Source organism: Macaca thibetana, chromosome 20 (assembly GCF_024542745.1).
Source record: "Macaca thibetana thibetana isolate TM-01 chromosome 20, ASM2454274v1, whole genome shotgun sequence".
Classification (NCBI taxonomy): domain Eukaryota; kingdom Metazoa; phylum Chordata; class Mammalia; order Primates; family Cercopithecidae; genus Macaca; species Macaca thibetana.
The window spans coordinates 10905056-10917559 of NC_065597.1; the positions used below are offsets into that span (position 1 = coordinate 10905056).

Sequence of the window (12504 nt, forward strand, 5' to 3'; positions counted from 1 at the left end):
ATAGTACACAAATTATATGCAGGTCTTGGCAAATGCTACATATGAACACACACAAGCACATGGATACACACATGGAAACAGAAACACCTATGTGCTATGCCGGACATGGTAGCACATGCCTGTGATGCCAGCTACTCAGGAGGCTGAGGTGGGAGGATCACTTGAGCCCAGGAGTCCAACCTAGGCAACATAGTGCGACTCCATCTCAATATTTTTTTAAAAACCCCGAAACAAAAACACATCCATGTGCTGAGCCGAGGCCCTGAAAACTGAGAGGATCAGTTCCTCCTCTACACAGACTTGGCATCTTTCACCCCTCTCCTTGCCCATCCCACCAAGCCTGCTATGGGAGTGGCACTGTCCTGGCCATCCAAGGAAGTCCTTGTCATCTGCTCTGGGGGACTGGGAACAAGAGGCAACAATGCTGTTTTTCCTGGGGAAGGTCTGGCCACCTAGCCCCTGCCTCAGCCCATCCTTGGGGTCTGCCTCAAGGGACAAAGGCTGTACAAAGAAACCAGTGTGCACCCCAACCCCACCCCAAGGACCCTAGCACCCTGGTGCCTTTGCAGGGCAATGACCAGAGGTAGTGGAAGCCTAGCTGTTCCCCATGCCCATCTGCCCATCCTTGGGAGCTAAGCTAACACCCACCTCCTGGCAGAGTGGGTACTGGTCACTGCCTCACTCAGGCTTGCAGCTGGCAAGTGCAAGAGAAACCCAAAGCTGGCCTCCCTTGGGAGTTCAGCGACACTGGCTTCCAGGACAGTCTGGGAATTAATCAGCCAAGGAGCTAGCTTAGCTGGTCCTAGGGAGGACTCCCTTCCTTCCACCACTGCTACAGACGAATGAGACTCAGCTGGATGCTGGGCCCTGTGAGGTGGCCTCAGGCCAGAGTCACGGCATCATGGATACTCCCTATGGTAGAAAAAGGGTCCACAAAGGAAGAGACCACAGGGCATCCTCTGCAAAACCCTCTGCAAAATGACCTGGTGAAGGAAAACAGCCCTGCTGGTGATCTTATATACAGGAACCTCCAATCTGGCTGAGAGGCAAAGGTTTAATTAGGAGTAGCCCGGAGAACTTGGCGGGAACTGTCCATCTGATGAGAGAGAAGCAGGAGAGCTGCAGGCTGAATCGCCCTGGGAATGTTTCCCAGAAAGGATCCACCCGCTGGAATTTTTAAGAACAGCTTGTAGCCCTACAGGCGCCTAGAGTGAAGTGGGCTGGGGTGGCGTGGGGGTGGGTAAGGGCGGGAGCAGGGCACTCACTTCTGCAGCACTGCCTGCCACTCGCCAAGCCGAGCACTGATGGGGAAGCAGTGGACCGTGCCCTGGACCTTGGCACGCCACTCCCGCATGTAGTCCTCAATGTCAAACAGGAAGGGCTGCTGACCAAAGTTGGCGTCCACAATCTCCCCAGGTGTCTGCAGGCCTACGGTGGGGTAGAGGTTGGCCTGAGGAGGAGAATGAAATGTCAGTCAGGCCCTAAGGGCAGTGGGGTGGTAAGGCCTCACCTCACCTCCATGGCTGCTGCCGCCCCATACTCGGGCTGGGAGAGTTGCAGCAAGGCTGGAGGAGGCAGGGCAGAGCCACCTCTGTCCACCTCCCTAGCAGAGACATTATGCCCCAAAGCTTGAGGGGAGAAAGCAAAAGAAAAGCAAGCAAGGCACATCATGGAGAGTGTCCTGCCCTGCATCAGAGGCCTTTGTGTCCTCAAGGCCCAAGAACCCTTTCTGGAACTCAGTCAAGGCATACAGAGATGGGCTGGGCTCCACGACCCTGCAGACATGCCTGTGAAGGTCTGCTGCAATGGTGGATCATGGCTCCTCTTGGAAAGTTCCAGGGCCAAGGATCTTTCTGCCACAAAAAAATAGACACATGAGGCTGGGCACGGTGGCTCATGCCTGTAATCCCAGCACTTTGGGAGGCCAATTTAGGAGGATCGCTTGAGCCCAGGTTTTCGAGACCAGCTTGGGCAACGAAGTGAGACCCTGTCTCTACAAAAAATAAAAAAATAAAAATTAGCCAGGTGTGGTGGTGTGCACCTGTGATCCCAGCTACACGGGAGGCTAAGGTGGAAGATGGCTTGAGTCCAGGAAATTGAGGCTGCAGTGAGCTGCGATTCTGCCACTGCAACCCAGTCTTGGTGTCAAGAGTGAGTCCCTGCCTCAAAAAAAAAAAAAATAGATACACAATGGGGTAGGCAGAGATGGGATGACACAGGAAAGGAGGGAGGAGGGGAGCATGGCAAAAGGGAACCAGTGGTCTAGACCCCTGGTGCTGGCAAAGGGTGAAGAGAAGCTACCCTTCCTGTTAGACGCTTGCTAAGAGGAGGATCTTCTGGCCAGTAGGGTGTAGGGCTCCCTGCTTTCCACCTAGCCTCTGCCATGACTGGCTTTTGTCCAGTCCCTCCCTCACTTGATGGTTCCTGGGGCTCCCCGCTGCTACTATCCAGAGCCTCGCTAGCCTCCTCCCCACTGTCACTGCAGATGGTCTTCTTAGGGCCCTCAGTCCACTCTTCATCCCATGCTCAGGCCATGTTCCTTCCTGAGTACCATGCACTTTTTTTCTTTGAGACGGAGTTTCGCTCTTGTTGCCCAGGCTGGAGTGCAATGGCGCGATTTCAGCTCACCGCAACCTCCACCTCCTGGGTTCAAGTGATTCTCCTGCCTCAGTCTCCTGAGCAGCTGAGATTACAGGCATGCGCCACCATGCCCGGCTAATTTTGTATTTTTAGTAGAGACAGGGTTTCTCCATGTTGGTCAGGCTGGTCTTGAACTCCCGACCTCAGGTGATCTGCCCACCTTGGCCTCCTAAAGTGCTGGGATCACAGGCATGAGCCAGTGCACCCGGCTAACCATGCATTTTTGTATCTGCACAAGGTGTGGGACCTTTTCCTGTATGCTGGCTTCAGCCCACCATGGGCTCTGCACACAGAGGACCTCTCGCTTCCTTTTTTTCCCCTACCATCCTCCACACCACAGGCAAGGCCCACCTCCTCCAGCAAGCCTTCCCTGACCGTCACTGCCCACAATGTCATCCCCCATACCTTCTTGCATGTGGATGCATACTGGCCATGCTCATGCCTGGTCATTTCATGTCACGTCCCCATAACTAGACTCTTCCCTAGCCAGGGTCAGCATTCTCCACCTGAATCTGCTCTTTGCCTAGGACCACAGCCTCTCTCTGGGGCTTCCAGGTAGGAGGGAAGGATTCTGAGCCATAGACTGGAGGTTCTAACAGGACCCTGGGTGCTATGGTCTGGGTTTCAGAGGCCCATAAGATCACAAAGGCATTTCCTGGGGCATCACTGGGGTGTCTGGGATCCCAAAGCAGCCACCAGAGTCAGTAAACCTTCCTTCCTCCCAGAACCCAGCCAGAACACACAGAGCCAGGCCAGGCTCCCAGCATCCTGGGTGGAGGCACTGCATGTGATTAGGCCTGTGATGACTCATAATAAAGAGGTACTGGGGTACAGGTGTGGGATGGCTGGAGGTAAGGATACACCCTGAACTAAGCAAGCAGAAAACCCCATCCTTTTATAAGAAGGGAAGACCCCACAAAGCTCACCTCTCTGGCTTGGGGGTGCCCTAGGTAGTAGCAGATGAGTTCCCCTAGGGCACTGGCTTTCCTCAGGGATCTCTGATGGGTATGTACAGGGACTGGGTTCCCTCACAGTTCAGGAATAATTCCCTACACTCTGCACCCCAGGTGACACAGAGCTGGCTTAGACCAGCTGAGCCATGGAGCTGTCTTCATTCCACCACCCTAACCCCCCCAGGCCCACAGCTGCCTCTGGAAATGCCACAAATTACTGTCACCTGCTAAGAGTCGTAGGAAGACCAGACCTTGCTGCTGGAGAGAGAGGAAGGCCAGCAAGTGCCCCTCCTGGTACCCTCAAGCTGACAGCATGGCACACATCCCTGGTTGGGGAAAGAACCAGACTCCACACCCTGCACTTGCAGGTACCACCATGCCCATCCCAGTCAGCCCCCAGAAGCCCAGGAGGGGAAGACCCAATAGTAGTACTCACCGGGAGGTCTGTGAAGGCTATACCTGTGGGGGGAAAGGAACAGTTATCAGGGCCAGCCCCTGGGGCTACTCTGCCTCTGCACCCCATGGTGGAGCCAGTGCTAGGGCCAGGTATTGTTTTTTTGGTTTCTTGTTGTTGTTGTTGTTGTTGTTTTGAGACAGAGTCTCCCTCTGTAGCCCAGGCTGGAGTGCAGTAGTGCGATCTTGGCTCACCGCAACCTCTGCCTCCCGGTTCAAGCGATTCTCCTGCCTCAGCCTCAAGAGTAGCTGAGATTACAGGTGCCCACCACCACACTCGTATTATATTTTTAGTAGAGACAGCATTTCACCATGTTGGCCAGGCTGGTCTTGAACCCCTGACCTCAAGTGATCTGCCCGCCTCAGCCTCCCAAAGTGCTGGGATTACAGGCATGAGCTATCGTGTCCGGCTGGGCAGGTTTTTTTTTTTTTTTTTTTTTTGAGATGGAGTCTCGCTTTGTCGCCCAGGCTGGAATGCAGTGGCGCGATCTCGGCTCACTGCAAGCTCTGCCTCTCAGGTTCACGCCATTCTCCTGCCTCAGCCTCCGAGTAGCCGGGAATACAAGCACCTGCCACTACGCTGGGCTAATTTTTGTGTATTTTTAGTAGAGACGGGGTTTCACCGGGTTAGCCAGGATGGTCTCGATCTCCTGACCTCGTGATCCGCCCACCTTGGCCTCCCAAAGTACTGGGATTACAGGCGTGAGCCACTGAGCCCGGCCCGGGCTAAGTAGTTTTAATCACACCATGACCTTCTCTTCACTGGCGGCCTGGCCAGAAGTGAAATCAGATGCTTAGGTAGGTGCACAGCTCTTCCACCCTCAAAGAAAGCCTGCTAAGGGGAACTAAATTCAAAAGATCTATCCCCTGTGGCCCTTTAGAAGGCCTGATTCTTCTCTTGATTCGACACATATTTATGGAAACCTATTGTGCATGCCAGATCCTTTTTTGGAAACAGGGTCTCACTCTGTCGCCCAGGCTAGAGTGCAGTAGCACAATCTTGGCTCACTTCAACCTCTGCTTCCCGAGTTCAAGCAATTCTCCTGCCTCAGCCTCCTGAGTAGCTGGGACTACAGGCACATACCACCACGCCCAGCTAATACATATTTTTGTATTTTTGGTAGAGATGGGGTTTCACCATGTTGGCCAGGCTGGTCTTGAATTCCTGACCTCAAGTGATCTGCCCGCCTTGGCCTCCCAAAGTGCTGGGATTACAGGCGTGAGCCACCATGCCTCACCCCTTTTCCATCCATTACTTCGTCTGATCCTCATACCAACTTTGGGAAGCAGGCTTATCCCATTTTACAAAGGAGAAAAGCCTCAGAGGTTCGACAATTTGCCAGTAGTCATAAAGCTAGCAAAAGTGGTGGGGCTGGATTCGTTCCTAGTCCGATGCTCCAATGTCATCTCTAAGCTGACAGAGAAGCGGAAACAGGGAGGGTGGCAGCTGCCTATCTACAGACCATACGCAGTCAGAGTCCTCAGAGGTTCCAAGCTGGCAAAGCACAGGTTAACAATGGCCTGTGTGGGAGGATCTCTTGAGAACAGGAGTTCAAGACCAGCATGAGCAACACAGCGAGGCTCCGTCTCTACAAAATATATAAAATTAGCTGTGGTCCCAGCGACTTGGGAGGCTGAGAGAGGAGGACCACTTGAGCCCTGCAGGTTGAGGCTGCAGTGAGCTAGTATGATTGTGCCACTGGGTTCCAGCTTGGGTGACAGAGCAAGACCCCGTCCCAAAAAACCAAAAACAAAAAATAGCTTGTCAAAAACCCTCCTGCCAAGAGAAGTGGCTGCATTTCTAGGGACCTCAGCTCTGAATTGGAAGTGAGAGTAGAGGGCAGTGGGACCCCAACTATATAAGCAAGCCACCAGAGCACCCATGTTATTCACATTGGGAAATGACTCAGGACCAGTGGAGATTCTCCCAAGGACTCAAAACCCTCTCATTTTTTAGATAAAGTCTTTTTTTTAAGATGGAGTCTAGTTCTGTCACCCAGGCTGGAGGGCAGTGGCGCGATCTCGGCTCACTGCAAGCTCCACCTCCCAGGTTCACGCCATTCTCCTGCCTTAGCCTCCCAAGTAGCTGGGACTACAGGTGTCTGCCACCATGCCCGGCTACTTTTTTTTGTATTTTTAGTGGAGACAGGGTTTCACCGTGTTAGCCAGGATGGTCTCGATCTCCTGACCTCGTGATCCGCCTGATTCGGCTTCCCAAAGTGTTGGGATTACAGGCGTGAGCCACCGCGCCCGGCCAAGTTCACGCCATTCTCCTGTCTCAGCCTCCCGAGTAGCTGGGACTACAGGATCCTGCCACCACGTCCGGCAATTTTTTTGTATTTTTAGTAGAGACGGGGTTTCACTGTGTTAGCCAGGATGGTCTCAATCTCCTGACCTCATTATCCACCCATCTCAGCCTCCCAAAGTGCTGGGATTACAGGCGTGAGCCACCGCGCCCAGCCCTAGATAAAGTCTTACATCTCCCAGAAGCTCCTGAGCTTTTGGCCTCAGAGGTTTTCAAACTGCTGATTCCTTAGAGATCTCCAGTCTGCTACTCCAACCCCTACCCAGAAAAGAAACTGAAGCCCTGCAAAATAGAACAGGTGAGGATCTGACAACAGGTCTCCCAGAAACCTGGCTGGAATCATGTCAGCCAGTGCATACCACATGCTTCCTTTCTGCTGGGCACTGGACTGAGTGTCTTATAAGGCACCATTCAATCCTTAGACAACCTTGGAAGATGTATACTGCCTCTGACACTAGGTCACATATGAAAAAACCAAGGTGCAGAGAGATGGTTTATATTCTTTGTTTGGCTATTTTGTTTGCTTCTCACTGAGGGATGCTCATAAGCCACATGGTCTGCCTGTCTGAGGCCACTTCTGGGCCCCACATGCACAGTCGGCATGACTCTGGCATGCTGGCAGGACTGAATCTGGAAATCTCTCTACCCAGGAGGAGACCCCAATGTCCACCCTCCAGGTCTGCCCAGGAGCTGCCCTCACGGATCTCAGCATGGCCAGGATATTGCTTACTCCAGGGCTCATGGAGGAGTCCCCAAGAAGCCTGGAAAAAGGGAATCCAAGCTCCATAAGTTATATGCAGTGTGACCTTTGGCGAGTATCCCAACCTCTCTGAGCTCATCTGAAAAAAAGAGATAATATCGATATCTCGACTTCAAGGAAAAAGGGAGAAAATGAGACATTCTGTGAAAGCTACTTCATGAACTCTGAGGTCTACATATAAGTCAGCTGCAGTAATGCCACAGGGTGAGGAAACTGCAACACTTTTGGTCAGGGGATGACTTACCCAGGCTTGCCCAACTCTGCCTCTCAATGGCACCCAGGAAGGATAAGGCCTTGAGGTGCTTCCAGGAGAATGAGGAAAGACGCTACTCCACCCACTACTGCACTAGACAAGGGCAACACTGCTCCTCCAGCCTGTAACGTCACTTTGATGGCAAGATCTGAGTTGGCCCACGGGAAGAAGGTTCAGGCAAAGATCCAGAATGCAAATAGGATAGCCAAACTTGCTGATAAGGAGTACCGAGTCAAACAGACATAGGTCAGGGACCTCTGAGGCTGAGAACATAAAAACCTTGTGGGAAAGCACAGAGCTGTGTGGAAATGACTCTGTGAGCACATGGACCCCTTGCAAATGAGACATCAGTCCGTATCTCTGTTCACTCAATTCCTTCATCCTTCTACCAAGTATTTGCTGTCACAAGACTAGAGAAACAGCTGCAGAGCCTGGCCCTCAGATTCCAGCAAGAGAGATGGCATATGACTAACAATTATGCAGATAACTGACCAATAGTACATAGGGCAAGGGCTGTTGACAGAGGAAAGGAGCAGGGAGGCCAGAGGCAGGAGACATCATTCCGCTGCTGTAAAATGGGGAAGGGTTCGATTCTGAAGCACATTATTGATAGGATGGCTTGGGAAACGGAAACAGGGACAGTAGAAGATTCACCACGCATTCTGTCACTCCAACTTCACTGCTTTCCCATTACATTTTGTGATCTAAAAATGCAGGGGACAGGCCATATCCCATTTTCAGTAAGGTTTCAATAATATCCATGTGGAAAAAATGGAAAAATATGAGCTTCAGGAACTGATTTTTTTTTTTTTTAATAGGGACCGGATCTCACCACTTGCCCAGACTCATCTCGAATTCCTGGGCTCAAGCCATCTGCCCACCTCGGCCTCTCAAAGTGCTGGGAATACAGGTGTAAGCCACTGCGCTTGACCAACTTAGTTATTCCTTTTTTTTTTTTTTGAGATGGAGTCTGGCTCTGTCGCCCAGGCTGGAGTGCAGTGGCGCGATCTCGACTCACTGCAAGCTCCGCCTCCTGGGCCCACGCCATTCTCCTGCCTCAGCCTCCCGAGTAGCTGGGACCACAGGTGCCTGCCACTGCGCCCAACTAATTTTTTGTATTTTTAGTAGAGACAGGTTTCACCATGTTAGTCAGGATGGTCTCGATCTCCTGACCTTGTGATCCACCCGCCTTGGCCTCCCAAAGTGCTGGGATTACAGGCATGAGCCACCGTGCCCGGCCAACTTAATTATTCTTAAATGGCTGATGTCTCCCAGGACAAGCTCAACTGTACACTGAAGGGCTCAAATCTTAACCTTCTCTTCTTTCTATATTTTTTAACAACATCTTCATGAAAACATAAACACAAACAACAAATTTTAGATTAATACAAGACTGAAAAGGATATCAAATATTTGAGATAGAACAAGTAAGAACACAGAAAGTGCTGACAGGCTGGAAAAAAAGTCAAAATACTACTAGATGAAGTTTCATTACAAGATGTGTGAGGTCTTGGATGGGGGTCTATAAAAAGCATCCACTAAGGAGATGGGTTTCTAAAAACAGCCGAAGGGTTTGAGGTGACATTAAAGTGGCCATCTGCTCTCTATGGGACCTTGGGACTTGACTGACAAAGAGCTCATGGCCCTTTGGTGGTCCTGGTGCACATGAAGGGCCTGGAGGAGACAGATGCAGGTACAGAGGGAACAGCAGAGTCTGCCCCCATCCATGAGCAAAATGTGGACAAGCTGGAGGGATGTGAGGAAGGCAGCTATACAAGGGGGCCGGTGAAGGGGGGCTTGCATATAGGGTGAAAGCCCACAATAGTGGCCCCTGGGACTTTGATAGCAGAACCCAGAACCAAGAAATAGCTGGAGTCAGAGTGCCGAGTGGAGAGTGAAGAGCTGTCTTCAGGCCCTGGCCCACCCTCTACCCGCTAGCTCCTCACCAGCTGGTCACTAGCAACTGCAGCCAGGTGGTCATCAATTTCAGAGGAGGGTTTCTCTGATGTGCACCTAGGTCAGCTCAGTAGTGTCTGTGCTATGTTCTCGGCTGCCTAGCTACCAAGGCTTTCCTGCCAACTCTTAGCTGGGGCATCCAGTTGCCCTACTGAGGAATGCTGGCTCCTAGGCATGCAGCCCCAGCCATCAGCAATCCAATTCCCACTCAGGTGCCCTGATTCTAGCTGCGCTCATCTCCTGGAGAAGTCATAGAGGGGATGTGGAGAGTTGCAGCCACCTTTTTACTGACCCTCAAGCCAAGGGAAATGGGACTTCTAGGAGTTGGGTTCCAAGTAAAATGCCCACTCCCTTTCCTGGCAGAGCTGCTGGCAGCTGGGCTGGTAGAGTTCTGCCAGTCCTCTCCTCACTATACCATTCCATTCTGGAGAACTAGGGTGTGTAGACTGGAGACCTCTGCAAACCCAGGCAGGCAGACCAGGCAGTTAGTCACCACCTCAGGGCCAATGTGGTCAAATACCAGTTAGCACCCAGTAGGCAAGGCATCAGAATAGCCAAAGTCTCTTCCTCTCAAGCCCTAATCCTAAATGTCTACACACATACAGGAATGCTCCTTCCAGGGATCCCACAGGCCCCATCCTCTTCCACTGATTGCAATTTCTCCTGGGTTTCTTCTCCTGGTTAACAGCAATACCAATCCAGCCATTTTCCCACCTTGCCTTCTTGCAAGTGAACCCCATCTGTCACCAAGCCCTGCAAGGCCACACCCAGGCCTTTGTCCTGTATTCATCACTACTGCCTTACCTCAGGCTATCTGCCTCTTCCCCTGGTCTTTACTCTGGTCCATCCTTCATGGTTTCACCAGAAGCCTTTTTCAATGTAACTGCCCCAGCTGCTGCCCATTCACCAAGAACAGAACAGAGGTCTGGCCCTATCTGACTCCAGCCTGTTTACCTCCTGGACTAGTGCCACCCTCACTGCTGCTCCACAGCAACCAGCACCAAAGTCTGGGCCAAGTCACAGGCACGCAAACCATCATCACACAACCTATGCGAGGGTTCCCCAAACTTCTCATCAGATGCCAAACCTTGCTCCATCAAGTGCCACCAAAGCCAAGATCACGACCAGGATACTACTGCACTCTCAGCATCCTCCCCGGGCTGGATAAATGCAGCTGACCGGCTGGATGAACAAAGGCGTGCCCCTGCTACCCTCTATTCACCTGAAAGGGCTCCAATGCCTGGAAATGGTGCGGTACCCCAGAGCTCAGCAGAGGCGACACTGCCTTGAGCACTTGCCCCTGAGCCTCTCACCAACCAAAGTGGCTCCACAGAGCAGAGCCTCCAAGGTCCCTCATGCACACACCAAGGCTGTGGCCATTCTTGGTGTAGAAGCAGGTGCCATTGATGAGGTTGACGCAGCAGCCGATCACGTCTCCTGTGGTGAATGTGGGACCATAGGGCTGGCCAGTCCCCGAGGAGCAGAAGGAATGCCCATCATCACCATGGTAACCATAGGAATGTTTGTCCCAACCTGTGGGGGAAGAGAGCAGCAATAACTGAGTAGGTACTTAAGGGAGGAACAAGACAGTCACAGAAGCCCACCCAGGTCTCTCAGCCTCTCCTCAGCCTGCCTCACCTCTGTCAGCACTCTTGGCTTCTAACAGAGCCACCAGTAGACAGAGTCTGGCTGTGAGTCCAGCAGGTGACCGCCCAAGTAGCTGATGCAGCCCCACAGAGGAATGATCCCATGCTGTGGTTAACAGGATCAGTGACCCGGAAAGAACACACGAGAGGGTGGCACAACAAGGAGGTGGTCAGGGGAAGCCTTGTGAAGGAGCGAGAGCTGGAAGTGACCTTGGAAGTGGACCTGGCAGGTTGTTAAAAATGGTTTTTTGTTTGTTTGTTTGTTTTGAGATGCAGTCTCACTCTGTCGCCCAGGCTGGAGTGCCGTGGCGCGACCTCGGCTCACTGCAAGCTCTGCCTCCCAGGTTCATGCCATTCTCCTGCCTCAGCCTCTGGAGTAGCTGGGACTACAGGGACCCACCACAATACCTGGCTAATTTTTTTTTTATTTTTAGTAGAGATGGGGTTTCACCATGTTAGCCAGGATGGTCTCGATTTCCTGACCTCGTGATCCACCTGCCTCGGCCTCCCAAAGTGCTGGGATTACAGGAGTGAGCCACCGTGCCTGGCCAACGCCCAACTAATTTTTTTGTATTTTTACTAGAGACGGGGTTTCACCCTGTTAGCCAGGATGGTCTTGATCTCCTGAACTTGTGATCCACCTGCCTTGGCCTACCAAAGTGCTAGGATTACAGGCGTGAGCCACCACACCCGGCCTAAAATGTATTTTATATTGAGAATTAGTTTACACATAGTAAGATTCTCTCTTTTATTTATTTATTTTTTGACACAGAGTCTCCCTCTGTCACCCAGGCTGGAGTGCAGTAGTGTGATCTTGGCTCACTGCAACCTCCGCCTCCCAGTTTCAAGGGATTCTCTTGCCTCGGCCTCTGGAGTAACTGGGATTACAGGTGCCTAGCTAATTTTTGTATTTTTAGTAGAGACGGTGTTTCAACATGTTGGCCAGGCTAGTCTCAAACTCCTGACCTCAGGTGATCCTCCAGTCTCGGCATCCCAAAGTGCTAAGATTACAGACATGAGCCACCATACCCAGCCAATTCTCCCTTTTATTTATTATTTTTTTTTTTGAGACGGAGTCTTGCTCTGTCACCCGGGCTGGAGTGCAGTGGCCGGATCTCAGCTCACTGCAAGCTCCGCCTCCCGGGTTCACGCCATTCTCCTGCCTCAGCCTCCTGTGTAGCTGGGACTACAGGCGCCCGCCACCTCGCCCAGCTAGTTTTTTGTATTTTTTAGTAGAGATGGGGTTTCACCATATTAGCCAGGATGGTCTCGATCTCCTGACCTCGTGATCCACCCGTCTCGGCCTCCCAAAGTGCTGGGATTACAGGCTTGAGCCACCGTGCCTGGCCAATTCTCTCTTTTAAACTGTACAATTCAAATGAGTTTTAACAAATGTATACAGTTGAATTACCACCACCACAATCAAGACACAATCAAGACACAGAACATTTCCATCACTAAAGCTGAGCTTGGTCAAGATCAGCCTGGGACAACATAGTGGGACCTCATCTCTATAAAAAATTTTAAAAATAGTCCAG

The 12504-nt window shown here is 51.8% G+C and overlaps 1 protein-coding gene across 2 annotated transcripts in view; it reads right to left on the minus strand.

Moving 5' to 3' along the window:
• RANBP10 (RAN binding protein 10) overlaps nt 1–12504 on the minus strand; it is an 87424-nt gene that overhangs the window by 10543 nt on the left and 64377 nt on the right. Inside the window, exons 4-6 of one of the 2 annotated variants that reach the window (XM_050773262.1) lie at nt 10686–10853; nt 4030–4052; nt 1266–1450 (exon numbers count right to left, since the gene is read on the minus strand). In XM_050773262.1, coding sequence (XP_050629219.1) covers nt 1266–1450; nt 4030–4052; nt 10686–10853 — 376 coding nt within the window. The other variant, XM_050773263.1, reaches the window with a different exon arrangement.